At 35.7% G+C, this 20820-nt stretch overlaps 2 protein-coding genes and 1 pseudogene across 5 annotated transcripts; 2 read left to right on the plus strand and 1 right to left on the minus strand.

Annotated features, from left to right (window-relative positions):
• Positions 1–1846: 1846 nt before the first annotated feature.
• Positions 1847–11297, plus strand: LOC117925188. 4 transcript variants are annotated; one of them, XM_034844112.1, is made up of 12 exons: positions 1847–2364; positions 2522–2671; positions 3001–3054; positions 4330–4446; positions 5281–5415; positions 6067–6183; positions 6992–7126; positions 8693–8779; positions 9085–9177; positions 9270–9509; positions 9932–10263; positions 10489–11297. In XM_034844112.1, exons 1-12 carry the CDS (start codon positions 1875–1877, stop codon positions 11110–11112), a joined length of 2574 nt encoding a protein of 857 aa, XP_034700003.1. In that variant the 5' UTR covers positions 1847–1874; the 3' UTR covers positions 11113–11297. The 4 variants fall into 4 exon arrangements, with proteins under 4 accessions (XP_034700003.1, XP_034700004.1, XP_034700006.1 ...); XM_034844113.1 differs by having other exon boundaries at positions 4330–4410; XM_034844115.1 differs by having other exon boundaries at positions 9932–10256; positions 10489–10576.
• Positions 11298–15479: 4182 nt separating this feature from the next.
• LOC117924726 lies at positions 15480–16235 on the minus strand (annotated as a pseudogene).
• Positions 16236–17661: 1426 nt separating this feature from the next.
• LOC117925190 (protein SUPPRESSOR OF MAX2 1-like) lies at positions 17662–20138 on the plus strand (the record flags this gene model as incomplete). Its single annotated transcript, XM_034844116.1, has 3 exons — positions 17662–18494; positions 19054–19354; positions 19443–20138. Coding segments are annotated over 3 exons (1731 nt in total), but the record flags the coding sequence as incomplete, so codon positions are not given.
• Positions 20139–20820: the final 682 nt, after the last annotated feature.

Raw genomic sequence — 20820 nt, forward strand, 5'->3', positions numbered from 1 at the left:
TTTATATTTATATTTTATTTAATTATTATACAAAATACATAAGAATTAAAATTAATTAATTTATATATATATATTAATTTATGCATGTATAATTTATCATATGTATTTATATATAGATAATATTTATAATATAAATATATAAGTATAAGATATTAACATTTATGAATTTTATATATAGAATATATTATTTATATTACAAATAACAAAATTGGCTTGATGACATAGTTGCTTCTTTTCAAACTTGAAGCCAATATCCAAAACTCTTGTAATAAGGTGCTCTACATGAATGTATATGATTTATATTCGTGATCAGTATCATATTGTAAGCAGCCTTCGCGACTCTTCATGTGTTGTTGTCTTTGTCTTACAAAGCAGGGGTCACGAGGATTAGGATCATATCGTAAGCAACCTTTGTGACTCTTCATGGTGTTGTCTTTGTCATCAAAGCAGGAGAATTAATGTAACATGGTGGGACATCAAATTGTTCCCGAATATGGGCATGCTCTTTTTCTTTTGTTTATAGCATAAAGCATAACCTCGCAACTCACAAGTTAATTACTTTTGTTGATCGTGCCAATCACATGTTGCCTATAAGAAGAAAGAAAAAACTCCTAAACTAAGTAGAACTTTTAGCAAAATTAAAGATTCAAAATTTTAATTTGCCATTCTTTGATATTCTTTTGGCTTTCAATTATAATTTTCTTTTGTGTGTTTTATATATATATATAGATATATATAGCTGTGTGTGAGAGATTACTACAACAAATCCGGAATCTTAAATGAAGAGATAAATTTGGATTCTTAATTTCTCTCAAAAAGTGTACCATTACAAATATTAAATCTTTATTGATCAACTAGATGACATTAATTCTAATATTTTTCTTATTAGAAGTGAAATTGATGTGTCCAGTTAAAGAGATAAAAAAATAAAAAATTAGAATAAGAAAAAACATAACATATAAAATAAATTTATTAACTCACATAAACTTTTTGGAGTCAAAAATAGGATTTAGTGCTTCTATGTTTATGGAAAGAATCAAAAATTAAAAAATAAAAATATTAACGAAGTGATTTATCATATTTGGAGTTATTATGAAAAAAAAAAATCAAATATATGTATAGTTGATGAAAATTTTATATAATTATTTAATTTTTATATAGAAGTGTTTAAATAAGTGAAGTAAGTTTGAAATATATATAAAAAAAATTATTGATTTTATATCTATTTTTTTTCCTTTATTTATTTATTTATTTTTTCAGATTTTACTTTAATTTTTTTTGGTAAAAAAGAGTGGAATACTAGTTATAGTCATTTTTATTACTTTTTGAAAGTTACAATTGGTGATGGAATGTGAACAAACATCTACATTTAATATATATATATAGACACAGAAAAGCCAGTTGAACAAAGGAATAGACTTTCACTTTTCTCTTATCTCTTTCCTTTTGCCTTTGCCGGTAGGTTGTACACGAAGACTAGACTTTTCTTTTCGACTGGGTAAAAGCTAACAACGTGAGTCACGACAAACTAAAACTAAATTACAAAAGCGGAAGTATGCATTGTGGGAAACAGAGTGAGCTAATTGAATCACATTTAATATTTAATTAAGAATCTTTAAGATGATCAATTATTTAGCAAGGACTAAATTCATGATTGCTATGCTTTTCTTTTCGTACGATGGAGGCCATACTTGTTCTTATCCCAAATCTTGAGCAAGGTATCACTTTTGGAAGACCATAGCCAGAGAACAGTGGAGGGGGATGGGCTAGCGGGGCTGGTATATTTGTATATATGCATGTCGTCTATCTGTTTGAAGGTATAGATAGGAGTAGGTGAGGTTCTTACTTGTTACTCTATCATCAGGAGAGGAAGAATGGCGAAAACCAGTCAAAAAGAACTGTTTGACAAGGTCATGAAAAAAGAATGGACAGAGGTTGTGAAAATGTACAAGCAAAACTTGGGACTTCACACAGCCAAGATCACTAGTTCTGGGGACACAGCATTGCACATAGCTGTCTCAGAAGGAAGTGTAGATATGGTTGAACAACTTATTAAAGTGCTGGATTCCAAGGGCATGAAGGATGCTCTAAATATTCAGAACGAGCATGGCAACACGCCTCTCCATTTGGCTGCGGCCATGGGAAATAGGGCCATGTGCAAATGCATAATTGAAGTGGATGAAAGTCTGGTGGATAAGCGGAATGAAGACAGCCATACACCCCTCTTCTTGACCGCTCTCCACGGGAAAAAGGAAGCTTTCATTTTTCTCCTTGAAATCTGCGAACAACAAGGAATAAAGAGATACTATCGAGGAAAGAGTGGTGAAACCATTCTCCACTGCGCCATTAATGGAGAATACTTCGGTAAGCATTTTGAATTTCAGGCGTCCTCGTAGGAGGATAGCATGCATGCACACACACGTCCAAGTGCCCGTACGTGTGTCATGTCATATTGCTTTTATAATATTTCAACACGTTCGATATTTAAATAATCAACATTACTTTTTGTTGTGCTTGACAGAATTGGCAATACTTATATTGGAACGGCATGAAGAGCTTGTGGCCTACATGAACGAAAGAGGAATGTCACCTTTCCATCTCCTGGCCAGTAAGCCTCAAATATTCAGAAGTTGTACTTACTTCACCTGGCTGGAAAGAATTATCTATTCTTGTAAGACAGACTCCCAATCTCATCATTCATTAGACATTACCAATAACCTTCCATATATATATATATATAATGCTTTCACTGGAAACAGACGATTTGCGTGGCCAGGCCTGGTGCATGCATGCGCTTAGACATTCATACCAATTATGTGTTCATATTAAGGACACATAAGAAGCCCATGCATGTAGTATTTGTTTCTTGTCAGGACCTAGCACTACTTTCCAAGGAAGTTCTTGCTGTGATGGATTAGATCCAATCCTGTAACTATATATTATACTATATTCACTGCAACAAAATTTTGTTCACATTATTAATATTATTATTTTTGCAAGGTATAACTGTCAAAATGCTGCTGCCAGAACAAGATCAGATCATGAACCAAATAGGTATACATCAATTTTCAACTACCAGTATGCAGCTACAAAATACAAAACACAGCTTTTTCAGTATGTATTGGATATTCCTGGTGGCAGGTGCATGTGTAGCAGGCTGGTACACAACACACACACACATATACTGCTACTGATATTAATTAATTACTATTATTAATTCTTTGTCTTTATCATGATTCGGAAATAAAAACATAAACCTTACTCCAACTCCTCTCATCCCGTATTCTTATAGTACTTGTTGAAATAATTACTCAAACTCCACACTGGGTAAAGTTTTGGAGTCATATGTTCATTTTAAACCTGCCAGCAGGATCTATCATTATTAATAAAAATTTAAGCAACTCCAACTCCTCTAACCACGTTCGGTATTGCTTGTCGACTTCTTCCTTGCATAATATTTCTCCAATAAAATGGGTCCAGTTTTTCAGATCATCTGCTAATTTAGAACTTGTTAATAGGTTTGAATCATACTATGATTAATTGTTAAGAATTTTCTCATCAATTGTTGAAACCCAAAGCTTATTTATGTTAGTTTTCTTTAATCGACTGAAAAATCCATGAGACTTGCATTTATCATGTACTGAGGTTTCAGCATCTTTATGGCATAGATTAGCACTTCTATTTTCCTTGCATGTTCCGTTATTTTATGCGTTTGGTGCAATGAGGTGCCCAGTTCCAACTTGACTTGTGAAGTTGATCTCATTTTAGTTCAATTTCTGCTCTGGGTTTGTTATTTTTCGTCAGTTCTGATAAGACTGCGTTCCTTCTTATCATGCTTGCTTATTGCAGCATTAAGTTAATTATCATCAAATTACTTCTATTTAAGCCATTGACCACTAAACAGACTGAATTGATCAATTCAGGATTGGTAAGTTATCTTGGTACGAGTCAACAAGAAAATAACCTGGAGAGACTGGTGCTCTTGACCTTCCAAGATCAGCCACCTAGTTAAACTAAAAATGGTGCTATATGTCTTATCAATTGCATTTCTCCATGCTTGCCACAAGCTAAATTTATACTCCGTGTGAGAAATTTAGCCAACTTTTGTTTTCTGAGTTCGGGCACCCCAGCACATCATATACCAACCCATCCTATGCTAACCACCTAGTGCCAGAGGGCAGGCCGTCCAATTTTGAGCCATTAGTTTACTTATACTTTTTTTGTTCGAAGCATTTATATGATGAATTTGATAGTTGTTCAGTACGTTCAACGATTACAGCATTGATAGGTTCACAATAAACAATTGCGCTAATTGGATTTTTTTAATAGGTCAAGAATCAAGGAATATTGAAGCTCCAAGCGTTCAACAGTTTCCATCAAATTATAGCACATGCTGCGACTTCTTGAATTGTATATATCATGTTCTATTGGTTTTCTATGGATGGGGTAAGCAATGAAAATCCTAGACAATTGTTTCCATCTAATAATAACATATGATTCAATCATCAAGCATATATATAGAGGTATGTGGGCTACTAATACTACTTAGTGGCGTGGTGTTCCTTCTTCGTAATGGTGCCTTTTATTCTTGTAGTGGTACATCTTGTTCTATGCAGTGGTGCTGCTACTGCTGCTTCTTTTTCTTCTGGTAGTGGGACATCTTCCTCTAGGCTGTGGTGCTTCTTCTACATCTTCTCTAGGCAGTGCTTCTTGTTCTACTTCTTCTTCTAGGCTGTGCTTCTTCTTTTTCAATGATAATAATGACAATTATAACAACTTTTAGTGTAGTCATAAGACCTAATCAGAAAATTGCTATCAATATCTAATCACATCTACTAGCCCTTGGCAGGTCCATTATGAATAAAATATAATAATAAATGAAAAAAATTAAAATTTTAACTTATTTATGGATATGAATGCTGTGAACAGGCAAAGCTAGTTTCTGTTGGGTATGCGGAAGCGTCAATGCTAATTTTGGTGGCGTAATGAGGTTGATAAAGAAACATAAAATTATAAAGGAAGATAAAATTTGGGAGAATTAAAAACCTTTTTGTACCACTCTCTTTTGTTTAAACATCAAATAATCTCCTATTTATAATTACTCACTAAATAAAATAGAAACTTCTAATAATAAGATATAGAAACCTTCTAAGACCTTAACAACTCAAAATAGAAACTAAATATAAACACTTATAATATAATATTCTCTCATGACTTTTTAGAAACTAAATTTAATTCTCATATTTTGGAAGTTGATAAATCAAGTTTAATGTCCAACAGTCTCTCATTCAAGAGCTACTGGGGAAAATGCAAAAAACTCTGGCTCAATGAGGGATGCGGAGAACCCTAACGAAGATAATGCAAAAAGACATGGCCAGGCGGGATTGGAGGGGAACACAAAAGAACTGCCTCAAGGTGAAAGCATATGTAGGAACTAGTTTTAAAGTTGGAATTGCCTCAAGGTGAAAGCATATGTAGTAACAACAACTCTAAAGGCTTTGATTTTTCATATGAATGTCATAGCATTTTTCTAAAAGTTGACCCAAACTTGATATATTATTTTTTCATGTTAGGCACATAGTAGACATTCTATAAATTGATGTCTTCCATTTCTCAAACGAACTAGGATTTTACCTTTGCCTTTTACCATAATTTTAGATGCATCTCTGAGAGTAACATCGTCACTTTCTGATTCATCAAGCTTTACAAACTTGTTTTTGAAACCACACATGTCTCCTTTATATACCAACAATACAATAGGTTCTTCTTCATATTTCTTCTCAACATAGTTGGCTTGCCACAAGCTAAATTTATACTCCGTTTGAGAAATTTAGCCAACTTTTGTTTTCTGAGTTCGGGCACCCCAGCACATCATATACCAACCCATCCTATGCTAACCACCTAGTGCCAGAGGGCAGGCCGTCCAATTCTGAGCCATTAGTTTAGTTATACTTTTTTTGTTCGAAGCATTTATATGATGAATTTGACTGTTGTTCAGTACGTTCAACGATTACAGCATTGATAGGTTCACAATAAACAATTGCGCTAATTGGATTTTTTTAATAGGTCAAGAATCAAGGAATATTGAAGCTCCAAGCGTTCAACAGTTTCCATCAAATTATAGCACATGCCGCGACTTCTTGAATCGTATATATCATGTTCTATTGGTTTTCTATGGATGGGGTAAGCAATGAAAATCCTAGACAATTGTTTCCATCTAATAATAACACATGATTCAATCATCAAGCTTATATATAGAGGTATGTGGGCTACTAATACTACCTAGTGGTGTGGTGTTTCTTCTTCGTAATGGTGCCTTTTATTCTTGTAGTGGTACATCTTGTTCTATGCAGTGGTGCTGCTGCTGCTGTTTCTTTTTCTTGTGGTAGTGGGACATCTTCCTCTAGGCTGTGGTGCTTCTTCTACATCTTCTCTAGGCAGTGCTTCTTCTTCTTCAATGATAATAATGACAATTATAACAACTTTTAGTGTAGTCATAAGACCTAATCAGAAAATTGCTATCAATATCTAATCACATCTACTAGCCCTTGGCAGGTCCATTATGAATAAAATATAATAATAAATAAAAAAAATTAAAATTTTAACTTATTTATGGATGTGAATGCTGTGAACAGGCAAAGCTAGTTTCTGTTGGGTATGCGGAAGCGTCAATGCTAATTTTGTTGGAGTAATGAGGTTGATAAAGAAACATAAAATTATAAAGGAAGATAAAATTTGGGAGAATTAAAAACCTTTTTGTCTTATACCACTCTCTTTTGTTTAAACATCAAATAATCTCCTATTTATAATTGCTCACTAAATAAAATAGAAACTTCTAATATTAAGATATAGAAACCTTCTAAGACCTTAACAACTCAAAATAGAAACTAAATATAAACACTTATAATATAATATTCTCTCGTGACTTTTTAGAAACTAAATTTAATTCTCATATTTTGGAAGTTGATAAATCAAGTTTAATGTCCAACAGTCTCTAATTCAAGAGCTACTGGGGAAAATGCGAAAAACTCTGGCTCAATGAGGGATGCGGAGAACCCTAACGGAGATAATGCAAAAAGACATGGCCAGGCAGGATTGGAGGGGAACACAAAAGAACTGCCTCAAGGTGAAAGCATATGTAGGAACTAGTTTTAAAGTTGGAATTGCCTTAAGGTGAAAGCATATGTAGTCATAACAACTCTAAAGGCTTTGATTTTTCATATGAATGTCATAGCATTTTTCTAAAAGTTGACCCAAACTTAATCTATTCTTTTTCATGTTAGGCACATAATAGACATTCTATAAATTGATGTCTTCAATTTCTCAAACGAACTAGGATTTTACCTTTACCTTTTACCATAATTTTAGATGCATCTCTGAAACTAACATGCTCACTTTCTGATTCATCAAGCTTTACAAACATGTTTTTGAAACCACACATGTAATTGTTTGCTCCAGTGCTAAGATATTATGTGTTTTTTTCTTTACTTTCTCCTTTATATGCCAACAATACGATAGGTTCTTCTTCATATTTCTTCTCAACATAGTTGGCTTGTTCTTCCATATTGCTAGTGGAACTTTTACAATCATAAGTATAATAACCATATTTGTTACAATCATAACACTAAATTTAAGATTTATCATACCCCATTTCATTTTTCCTTGAATTGTGCCATCTTCCACATCCTCTTTGAGAGATATGAGTTTTACGTTTTTTCTTCATTATTTGATGAACTGAAAATATCTCTTCCTCTATTGCCTTGGCCACTTCCACAACCACTTCCATGGTCACATCCACATCTATGATTATTTTGATTTCTTTCTTTAAAACTTTTTTCATTCTCTTTTAATGAAAGCTTTGTTTGAAGAACTTATTCTAATTTTTGTTAGCTCTTCCTTTTTAATCTTTCTTCATGGGCTTGCAATAATCCCATAAGTTGATCAATGGTTATAGGATATAAATCTTTAGATTCTTCAATGGCCACAACAATATAATCAAACTTCAAATATAAAGATCAAAGTATTTTTTCAATCATACAAGTATCATTTAAACTCTCACCGTTTCTTTTTAGTAAATTCATAATAGCCAATACTTTAGAAAAATAATCAAAGATTAATTAAGTTTGATTCTTTTATACTCAAACATTCAAATTCTCTTCTAAGAGTTTGAAGATAAACTTTTTATACCTTATCAACTCCCTTGTATGTATTTTCTAGAAAAATAATCAAAGTGCTTTCATCCATTACTTCATAGATGATAGTGAGAACTTTCTTTGTCTCTCTTCCTTATATCTTTCGAAAAATCCCTTTAATTTATATATATATATAAAAAATAAGTAGTAAAGTAGTAATAGTATAAGAAGTAGTAGTAGTAATGTAATGATGTAGTAATAGTATGGTATAATGATACAGCAGCAGCAGTGATCATAACAACGATAATATAGTAGCAACCATAATAATAAGAAGATAAAGGACAACTTTTACGGTGGTCTTAATGAAGAAATACATATTTGCATTTGACAGATACGATATGAAATATCTGACCAGAAAGTTATAAAAAATGCTGCATTAGGGCACTTCATCTGCACATAGCTTTTCAACTTCCTCACACCCCCTTGACATAGCTTGGACCACGTTTTGAATTTGTCTCTTTATTTATGGACATGAATGCTGTGACCAACCTGCATTTCAGGAGCGGAGAACCCAAAACAAGACCAACATGAAGGTCAGTGTGCCTGCATTTCAGGAGCAGAGAACCCAAAACGAGACCAACATGAAGGTCAGTGTGCCTGCATGTCGGATCCAGTTTTACCTTATGTTCTTCAAGGACAAATACTTTTTATCTATACAAAGTATTTGGTAGTACAAGTTGTGATGCATAAGCTTGCATCTTATAGCTTACGGTATTAAATATATATATATATATATAAACAAAATCCTGATTGGAGTTGAACCTAATAACGTGCCAACTAGCTATATTAGGATGATCAATTTATTTTTAGACCATTTAATTTTGAATTTTGTTTGTCTATTGAGAAGTCTCTTATTTCTATTTTTCATATATATATATATATATATATATAGGTGAAGGTCCACAAAAATTCCCACCAAATTATCGAACATGCTTCGAGCTGATGAAGCTTGTATATAAACTAACGCTGGTTATCCTTGGATTGGGTATAGCACCACTTTCCCATCACTATCTTCCTTTCTGCTATTATTTAAAGCAATATATTTTTAAATTGTCTCTCTCTTACGTGGCTCTAAAGGATACAGCGACATACAGAAGATTAAGGACGTAAAAGAGAAGCACGTATGGTCTGTTCATATCCTCGAAAAAATGCTTAAAAGTACTAAGATTTACGAGTATGATGCTGCTGGAAGGTCCGGATCAGAATCCCAAGAAGAAGAAACTTCAGTTACGAAAGCTCTCGAATCTCCAAATGGGGAAACTAACCAAAATACCATAGAGGCCAAAAATAATGGTCTGGACAAAACTGATAAAACAGGTATCTCTCTCCTTGAAATGGTAGTGCAAAGTCTGGGTACCTTCAAAATGACATAAAAAGTAGGAAAAAAAAAAAACGATAGGGCTATTATTATTATTATTTTACTCCTAACAGCTAGCTTTTCCAATTTGTTTGATGCACTGATATAAAGAGGATGGTAGGTTGGAGTCTCTAGTTTTTGTAGTTGATGTGAACTAGTCGGTTGTATACATGATGAGTAGTAGGATCAGAGGCAGCTATAAAGAGTTTAACATAATTTTTCCATCTTATGCAACATCTGTGTCAAATTGTCAAAGATCAGTGGAAACTGATACTCTAACGTCTGTTTTGACGACATAAAATTGTTTTATTTGGCTTTACTCATAGCTTATGCTAGACCTTTTCTCTTTTAGCTTAGGAATTGAGTATTGTGGTATTGGCAGCGATGAAAATTGATAGAAAAGAGACGCCATTACTAACCGCAGCAAAGAATGGTATCAAAGAAATTGTGGAGAGCATCCTCGAGCATTTTCCAGTTGCCATCCATGACACGAACTCAGAGAAGAAGAACGTTTTGCTGTTGGCAGTGGAGAATAGACAACCCTCTCTGTATGATCTCTTAAAACAGAAATATAATAACGAAAGTGTATTTCATGCAGTGGATATTGAAGGAAACAATATCTTGCATCTTGCTGCAAATTACAATAAGTCTATGAATCCTTGGATTATTCGAGGTGCTGCATTGCAAATGAAATGGGAAATCAAATGGTATGAGGTATGAGACCAAACTATTTTTTCTATATGGCGTTCGTTTTTATTAGGTATATATTTTCTCCAGTTAATTTACTTCTCAACATGCTTGTGTATCCAATTGTCATCGTACAACACAAATGAAGCATGAGTTAATTTTTTTTTTTCTACATACACAATGATAGAGCTCCTGGTAAGTGGATTATTAATAAATATCATTAAAATTGTATATCTTGTTTCATGCTTGCAGCATGTGAAGAGTTCCATGCCACCAAACTTGATGTTGTATAACAATGCTGGCAAGACCGCAGTGGAGATCTTCACAAACACACATGAAGAACTCGTAGAACAAGGTGGAAAATGGCTATATAAGACCTCGAGTTCATGCTCGGTTGTAGCAGCGCTTATTGCATCTGTTGCCTTTACAACAACAGGCAATGTTCCAGGAGGCGTAGAGAAAGGGAAACCAGTTCATGGAAAGGAACTAGCATTTCAAGTGTTTTCAATTTCATCACTAATTTCTCTTTGCTGCTCAGTCACCTCCTTGGTAATTTTTCTAGGGATTCTCACCTCTAGATACCGAGAGAATGAATTTAAGACGGCCTTGCCAACGAAGCTTCTGGGGGGTTTGTCGTTACTTCTGATCTCCATAGCAGCTATATTGGTGTCTTTCTGCGCAGGCCACTTCTTCATTGTGGATGATCAGTTTAGATCTGTGGCGGTTCCAATCTATGCAGTCACCTGCCTGCCAGCCGCAGCAATTTTCGCCCTGGGCCATTTACCTTTATACATGGATCTCATATGTGCCATTCTTATGAAGGTCCCAACCATTTTTTATAATGGAAGGTATACTCCGTTGGGGAGTGAAACTTGATTTAAGAAGTTTTTAAAAACTATAATTTTACTTAGTTTTTAAAATTTAATTAAAATATTTTATTTTGAGTGATTGATGTAGTTTCTTATATTTTGGGTGTTTTGTCCTGGAAGGTTTCTATCTTGTTACATCAAAGCATTTATATATATTTGAACAAGAAGGGTGTAAGACAATAATTTTTTTAATTCTTAATCAATTATTTATATTCTGTCATATAATTATTTTTATTTCTTTCAACCCTATTGGTATTAGGATCATACAAAAAAGATAAAGAATTTGATGTATTTGTTTCATGTCCCGGCCTTAAATTGGTACCAGCTGGGTGATAGAAAAAATATGAAAATTGATTTTGATGTATTTACTTCAAGTCCCTCATCTCAACAAGAACAATTATGATCAAGATGAAGGTTTTGCTTGATTTGCAAAATGCATGAGAGGTTGTAGAGAAAGATTACAAAGAACTATAAGATGAAACTACTCCATCACAATATCTAGTACTCAAGGTCAAAGAATTGCCTCATTATTTATCCTATTATCTACTCACAGAATTCAATAAATTTGGATGAATGGAAAGTCATTACTTTTCAAATTATCAAGTTAAATTATAAATTAAAATTTTAATATTTTAAAATATATATTTTGGGACCAAAATTTTTTACCATAAATTTAAGTTTGGCAATAATATGAATATTTCAACTTTGTTCAATGTCATGCCCTAAGCCCTAGATCAAGTTTGAATATTCTACTTTTCATACTGAGTTGATTTTTCTATGTTACGATCCTTTGTCTTTTATTTAATAAAATGATAAATATTAAAAAAATTAGTACACATAAATTTAAATTTTTTTTTCTTTATCTCATTTTAGTAACTAATAAAAATATGGCATTTTAATAATGATACATTCAAATGCCTACAAAGGAAAAATAATAATTACTTGATTTATTATTAATTTATTAGAGATGTTATAAAAAATAATTACTTGATTTATTATTAATTTATTAAAGAGGTTATAATGTTTTTCTTCTATAAATTATAAAAATATTAGGAGAATCAATTTAATGATTGACTATTGAAATTAATAATTATATTTGATAATGAAATTTTAAAAATACTACATTTACATAGATATTATTAAATTTTCTAATATGTAAGATTACAACATATTCTTTATTTCAAAATAAAGCAGAATTTTTTTTAATTTTATTATAAAAATAAAGATTGGTTTTTCTTGTCATCCATCATAGCTAGATTTTATTATCAAATGTCAAATACAAATTAACCAACAATCCAAATAAATAACACTAGATGACCCAAAAAAATTTAAGACTAAGAGAGTGAAAATTGCAACATAATAGAAAAAAAAAAATCTTATATATATATATACATGTGGACCCCGTATTTTGGCTCATGTGTTTCCCACTCGATGGCAAGCTTGATTTTTATTTCAAAAATTGATTTTATTTATTAAAAAGAATTGACTTGGAGTCGCCACTTATTTTTATTTTATTTTTAAAAGGGTAAACAAAATAAGAAAGAAAACCCTAAGTGCGACTCCTAGTTTTGGAAAAAGTGATCTACGAAAAACCGGATCGGGTTCGGGGATCAGGTTACTTATCGGGAAGGTACGGTAAAGACCGTAGCACCCCTTTAAGTCCCTAAAAACGGGTCTCTACTAATGAAATGAGGCTGATGTGGCAATGGATGAGGAAAACAATGAATACTCAAATCGACCATGCACACATGGGAATCAAAATATGCATAGAGAATGATCGAAATGGGAAGGGATGCGTACCTGGGCCACGAACGAGCAATGCGCTATCATAAAAATGGAGTCAATGTATAATAAATAGCACAAAACATATCACATGCATCACCCAATAGAAATTAAAAACAGTTTGAGGGAAAACTGGATTTTTGAAATTTATTTGAAAATTGAAATCTTAGAGATTATTTGAAAATTGGAATTTTAGGAGTTAAATGTAAGAATGAGGATTTTAGAAATTAAATTTGAGAGAAATTGGAATTTTGAAAAATTTGTTTAAGGATGAAATTTTAAAAATAATTAAATAAATAGAATAATAATAATAATAGCGAAAATAATAATTAAATAAATGAACATGAATATTGGAATTTTGAAATTGGGAATTAAATTCGAAAATCGGGATTTTGAAAATTTGTTTGAAGATGAAATTTTAAAATAACTAAATAGAATAATAATAATGAAAATAAATAATTAAAGAAAAAGAATGTGAATATTAGAATTTTTTTTGTAATGGGAAATTGAATTCGGAAATCGGAATTTTTGAAAGATTGTTTTAAAGATGAAATTTTAAAATAAATAAATAAAATAATAACGAAAATAAGTAACTAAAGAAAAGAATGTGAATATTAGATTTTTTTTGAAATGAGAAATTAAATTCGAAAGTCGAGATTTTGAGAAATTGTATGAGAATGAGGTTTTTGAGGATTAAAATCGGGAATGGGATTTGTGGAAGACCAAACTTGGATATTGAAATACGAAGGATAACAAAAATAAATAGATGAATAAATGAATGACTTGAAGGGGGTGTGGCAGTTGGGGGTTGGCCAAAGGTGGTCATGCAATAGGATCAAATCAGCAGCCTTGAGCAAAGAGCCACCTGGTCTCCTTAGAAAGCTCTTAGGGTGTCTACACATGTTATTAAAAAATAATGAAATCATTGGTCTGCCCAATTTCTTTGATGATGGCCTTGCCCAGACCACTCCCCTGACTTGCACTTCGCCCAATGATCTACACCAGTCGACATCCATGCTTTGCAGATTTCATTTCTGTTTCTTTTCTTGCCATTTACCCTTATAAGCTGGTATTTAGTCATAGGCTGCAACGGAGCTTCCTGATTGTCAGTGTAGGTTTCAGACACTAGACTACGGTCATCGAGGTATAATCCTATGAAAGCCGAACCATTCTCTTATGTGACCCCCTCTGCATATAATATGTCCCTCTCCGAAGGTTCATATTCATTGCTTGAGACCTCAACAACCCGTCTGGAATAAAGTGAAGCTCATCCTTTCTTTTACACATCTCCTATACAGTAAGGTCCTTCCACGCCTCTTTAACTAATGGAGCATACTCCCGAGTTGACTGACTAGGTTCGCTGGACTCGAGCTCTTCACCTACTTCACTTTCATGAACACGGACGTTATCAGGTTCAAGGGGACGCATGCTCTTGAGTGCACCAATGGCACCACCTCACGAAGCTCATCCTCTAAAACCTTGGGAATTCAGCGGCACGAACCAGTTCCGAAGATACTATGACGGGTAATGGAGAAGAAACTGAGATCATGGACTTGAGGATGGGCATGGGGAGTATGAGGATGAGGGCAGCATGACGTCTCAAGCATGGAGCGATCTTGCATGGGGACTTAGACATGATAGGAATGGGACTTTAATGGAGGGTTTGGAAGAGGGTTTGGGGTGATCCTTGCATGGTGCGAGGGATGGGTAGTGGTCATGAACGAAGATGGGTATATGATGTGGTGAAGTGCATGAAGAGTATGGAGGGTGGCCATGCAAATATAGTCTCCATGCATGTGAATAGGTGGATCTCGGGATTTTAATGAAGGCCTTGGGGAGAGCCTGGGGTGGCCATGCACGCGTGGAAAATGGGTTCAACAGAAAACGGGCATGAGGTTAAAGGTATGGAGGATGGGTATGTAGATTTAGAGAATGAGAAGGATGATAAGTGGGGGAGATGGGTATAGAGATGTTAGAGAGAAAAGTGAGTTATGGGGAACGTAGAGAGAGGAAAGGTGGTGGCATGCATGGGTATCATCCTATTATGAAAGGTGGGCATGGGTTGTGGAGAAGGGTACGTGGTACGGGTGTGAAGGTGATTACGCATGGCCGTGCATGGCCATGCATGGGTGAGAATGATGGACTTGAGGGGCACCTGAAAGAGAGTGGGTGAGTGGTGTGGTGTAGAGAGAGAAAGGGTGGTGAGTGAAAGACGAGATGGGTTAAGGGAAAAGTGATAGAAGTTAGTGGTTTTAGATAGGATACCGGATAGTGTGAGAAATGGGTGTGGTGGTTAGAGAGAAAGTTGGGTATGAAGAAAATGAGGTGGAAGGGTGGCCGGTTTTGCATGGTTCTCATGTGCGTGGATGGGTGAATTTTGAATTTTAAGGAAGGCTTCAGATGAGTTTTGGGCTGCCATGCATGCATAGAGTTTCATGAATATCCAGCCAAAGCGTGCTGCTGGAGGAATCTGCGCATGAATCAAGGCATTCATCTCACTGTGATGTTCATGATGCACCGCGTTCATTCTGGCGTAAGTGAACCAAACACCCCTGCTGGAAGTTCTCTAAGCCATCCCTCCGTCATCCTTGCTTAAACGATAAACATCAATTCCACAAGGCGGAACTCCTTTGTTTGACTGATTCTGGGCATGCTCTTGGCTATGGGCACGATTTAATCACCTCCTCTAAGAACTGCATCCGCGTGAAAGACCACATCTCAGACTTCAAAGCAAATGTCTCTCGTGTTCTTCCTTAGCCAATACACCTGCCTTTGTCAACCACTGTGACTCAGCAGCAACAGAATTCTTAATTTCATCAAAATGCCGAGCTCCCTTACACATATCAACCACCATGTTAGCGTCTGTGGTCCCAGTTCCAAAACACCAGATTTTCTTTGCAAGATCTTTGCCACAAACAAACTCCTCAGGCAAGGTCTCGGATAGAGCTTTGAGTGCCCACCTTGGATCAAGACAACTAGCATCAATAATCCCTGTAATACCTTCTTCCGAAGGTGGGGCTCTCACATAGAGACGGTCATGCTTGTTAGAGGACTTGCTCATCATGGCTCTGCAGGGCTTCTCAAATATAGTCTCACGGGAAGACGCAACAGGGTCAGACCTAACAATTTCAGCACCACCCATGAAATTATCCCACAGACCCTTCAAACAGATCTCCAGGTGGAGTTCACCAGCGCCATCAATGATGCTTCCCAAGGTTTTTCAATAGCACAAAACACCATAGGGTCTGATTTAGCCAAACACTTCGAACCTTCAACTAGTTGAGGAAGGCCAGATGCAACTTTGCACTGAATGACAATATGAACACCAGGCGAGACGGAGAACTTCATTGCTCTGATGGGATGGACATCAGACCCCTTCACCACTCTTAAGTTGAAGATAATCCTGAAGGGTCAATGCTTCGGCAAAATAGGTCCGAGGAGGTAAGAGAGCTTAGTAATGACACACGAGGAACACAAGTGGAGGGTTTGGCGATGAGTTTAAAGGGCACACAAAATGGGAAGATGAGGTTTAGACATGAATCAGGTGGGTAAGGGTAGCAAAACAGTTCAAACGAGACAACAACAATGAACATCTCCACATAGGGCAAAATGAAGCAACAAAACTTCTCCAAGTTAAAACCAATACTAAGAGGGATATTGAATGAAACGATCAACAAGCATATGAAGAAACCAGAAAGTAATGCTACTCAGATATAACTCCTGTTATTCCTAAACAAGCATAAAAGCGGAACCGAACAACTAGAGGAGAAAGAGAAAACAGTAGTGATAAGAAATAAAGCAAAAGATACATGGTGAGCTTACCTGAATGCTCCCGGGAGCAAAAATAGTTGGATCTCCCAAAACTCCTGCCTCTGTCTAGCCTCCTCTCCCGGAAAAAGAAAAAAAACTTCTCTCGCTTCCGTCCCCCCTCTTTAATGGCTTCCCACCCCTCAGATATCAGACCCCCTCTCGTATATGCTTTTTCTCTCCTGTTTCTATCTTCCCCAGCAAGCCATTACCAGCTCCACTATTCCTCCATCAGCCAGCATGGCTTCCCTCACCCACTGGCATGGCCGGTCATCACGTCTTTGCAGCTGATTTCAGGCCCCCCCCCCCCGCCACTTATCACTAGTATGCTGCCAACTCCTCCGGGTGGTGAAATAGCATTCCTCCCATGCTAGAAAAATCCTAAAAAAAACTAAGAGTCTTCTGGTCTCGTGAGAAGAGGTCTACGATACATCATAAATGGTCTCGTGAGAAGGGGTCTATAATACATCATAAATAGTTCATAGTAAATAAAAATAATGTATTAAGTAATTTATCTCATCTTCATTTTTACTTTTATTTTTTTTATGAAAATCCTTTGAATGAATATAATTATAAATTTCAGTTTTTCAGTTCGATCTCATAAATCAATTAAGTAGACTTTATTTTGAATTCCAATTTTATTCTTTTAAATACTAAAAATGAGGGTGTAGACTTTTTTATATATGTAGACACTTGTTTTTTATTACTATTATTTATTATATTATATTTTATTTTATTTTTCTCATACCACTTTCTCGCCACTTGGGAGTTTTTGCCTTTTTGCAGGATGGTAGAGACCTTCTGCGACCAAAAAAGTAATATTTGAAAAAGTCGAGCTTTTTTTTTACCTCGGTGTTTTTGTTTAGGATATTTTTGAGCTTGAATCCGATAGGAGAGGTGTTGATAAGAGAGAAAGAAGAGAGAGAGAGAAATGAGGAGGGTTTTTGTGAAGGAGGGGATCTGATCTTTCCCTTTCGAGGTTGAATTCTCGAACAGCGAGGCTAGCTTCTCCAGCCCTGCTGTCAAGGCCACCATTGAGCAGTCCATGAATTCCCCACCCACACCCAATGTTTCTCCTTCCCCAATTGGATTGGGTGGCTTCCGAGGACCCGGTGCCCCCACCTCCACCCCCACCCCCACCCCAACCCGCAATTTGTATTTGAATCCGCGGTTGCAGCAACAAGGCAACGCCGCCACCGCTGGGGCTGCCAACCAGTCCGGCCACCAGAGGGCCGAGGAAGTGAAGCGCGTTGTTGATATTTTGTTGAGAACTAAGAAAAGAAATCCGGTGCTAGTGGGCGAATCAGAGCCGGAGGCCGTGATGAAGGAGCTACTTAGGAGAATTGAGAAGAGGGATTTCGGAGATGGACCACTGAAGAATGTCGAGGTGATTTCTCTTCACAGGGAGCTCTCTCTTAATAATTCCGATAGAACTCAAATACCCACCAAGCTAAAGGAATTGGGTAGATTGGTGGAAGCCCGAATCGGAGGTGGAAGCATTATTCTTGATTTAGGGGACCTGAAATGGCTTGTCGAGCAGCCGGTGAATTTAGGAGTTGCCGGCTCTGGTACAGTTGGGCAGCAGGTTGTTTCAGAGGCAGGGCGCGCTGCTGTGGCAGAGATGGGGAAGTTACTGGCGACGTTCGGAGAGGGTAGCAATGGCCGGCTTTGGTTGATTGGGACTGCTACTTGTGAGACTTATTTGAGGTGCCAGGTCTATCACCCTTCCATGGAAAATGATTGGGATCAGCAGGCAGTGCCAATTGCTGCTAGAACCCCTGTTCCAGGGCTTTTTTCGAGGTTGGTTTCATGTTCTACCTTCAATCAGACAGACCTTATTGCTTCTATTTTCCATGATTCAAGTAGTTAAATCTACTTTAAGAGAACAATAAAACATATGCCTGTAAGTTAATTTTCTGAGTTCATTGGTTTGGATAATTTGTTTTTTCAGATACACTACTCGAACAATTACATATTCCATATTTGATGCTGTCAATCTGGTTTCTCTGTGTTGGATTCGATCTATAGTTTCAGCCTATTTTGAGATTATGTTTTGGGCAGGATTTTAGTTAAAAATTTTTTATTTTGCTGCTTAGAAACTTTCTTGATATAGAGGTTTAGGTAGACAAAGGTTGTCAAATTTCACCATGAGTAGATCCAAAAATTTCCATTTTTTTGACTTTATGCAAGCATTTTAGTTTTTACTTCAAATTGACACTGCCTTGGATCATGTCTTTTGGTTGGTCACACCTTGGTGTGTGGATTCATTTCAAGCATCTTGAAAACCATGCTTGAGCTTTGAAGACATGGTTCTTATTTTTGATCATCCCTTCACTGTTATTCATGTCTTATTTTCTAGATTTGGGACAAATGGGATTCTTAGCAGCTCTGTCGAGTCTCTGACACCGATGAAGAACTTTCCAACTGCAATAACTGCTCTACCAAGGCGTGTCTCTGAGAACATGGATCCTGCTCAGAAAATGAGCTGCTGCCCACAGTGCATGGAGAATTATGAACAAGAGCTAGGAAAGCTTGAAGGCCAGGAGTTCGAGAAGTCATCATCTGAAGTGAAATCAGAAGTGTCTCGGTCATCACTCCCACAGTGGTTGAAGAATGCTAAAGCTCTGGATGGTGATGTTAAAACAACAGATCAGTCACAGGTATGTTTTAACTGTGTCTACGAGTTTGGAAGACCATATCACATTGAATTATTGAATCACATTTTTGTTACCATTTATGTGTTTACAGACCAAGGATCAAGAACTGATCTGGAAGCAGAAGCCTCAAGATTTACTAAAGAAATGGAATGACACATGCTTGCATCTACATCCTAATTTTCATCAGCACAACCTCAACTCTGAGAGATTCACTCCAACAGCTCTCTCGATGTCGGGCTTGTACAATGCGACTCTGCTTGGGCGGCAAGCCTTCCAGCCCAAGTTACAACCAACCAGAAACCTTGGAGAAACTCTGCAGTTGAACTCAAATCTTGTGGCCAACCAACCATGTGAACAGGCAGTTACACCACCTGGAAGCCCTGTACGGACTGACCTTGTTCTTGGGCGAACAAAGATCAATGAAACCACCACAGAGAAAATCCATAAAGAGCATGTCATAGACTTTTTCCAGTGCATTTCTTCTGAATCACTGAACAAGTTCCATGAATTGCAAAATGACAAACTTAGCCCATTGGATGCCGACTCAGTCAAAAAGCCTCTCAAGGGTCTGGCAGAGAAGGTCTCGTGGCAGCAGGATGCAGCACGTACTGTGGCTATTATTATTATTATTATTATTATTTTACTCCTAACAGCTAGCTTTTCCAATTTGTTTGATGCACTGGTATAAAGAGGATGGTAGGTTGGAGTCTCTAGTTTTTGTAGTTGATGTGAACTAGTATTTATATATACTTGATGAGTAGTAGGATCAGAGGCAGCTATACTCTAAGAAGTTTTTAAAAACAATAATTTTACTTAGTTTTTAAAATTTAATTAAAATATTTTATTTTGAGTGATTGATGTAGTTTCTTATATTTTGGGTGTTTTGTCCTGGAAGGTTTCTATCTTGTTACATCAAAGCATTTATATATATTTGAACAAGAAGGGTGTAAGACAACAATTTTTTTAATTCTTAATCAATTATTTATATTCTGTCATATAATTATTTTTATTTCTTTCAACCCTATTGGTATTAGGATCATACAAAAAAGATAAAGAATTTGATGTATTTGTTTCAAGTCCCTTAAATTGGTACCAGCTGGGTGATAGAAAAAATATGAAAATTGATTTTGGTGTATTTACTTCAAGTCCCTCATCTCAACAAGAACAATTATATGATAATTGGAGCATCAAGATGAAGGTTTTTCTTGATTTGCAAAATGCATGAGAGGTTGTAGAGAAAGATTACAAAGAACTACAAGATGAAACTACTCCATCACAATATCAAAGGAAGTTTTTGAAAAGTATGAAGAAGAAACACAAGAACGCTCTTACTATATAATATATTAAGAAATGAATTGAGATACTTTTGACAAGATTCCAAGTGCAATCATAAGAGATATTACATAACACACAAAAGAATAGATAAGATACAAAAAGTGTAACAATCATAAGGGAGTTCCATTAATAAA

This window comes from Vitis riparia, chromosome 11 (genome assembly GCF_004353265.1).
Source record: "Vitis riparia cultivar Riparia Gloire de Montpellier isolate 1030 chromosome 11, EGFV_Vit.rip_1.0, whole genome shotgun sequence".
Lineage (NCBI taxonomy): Eukaryota > Viridiplantae > Streptophyta > Magnoliopsida > Vitales > Vitaceae > Vitis > Vitis riparia.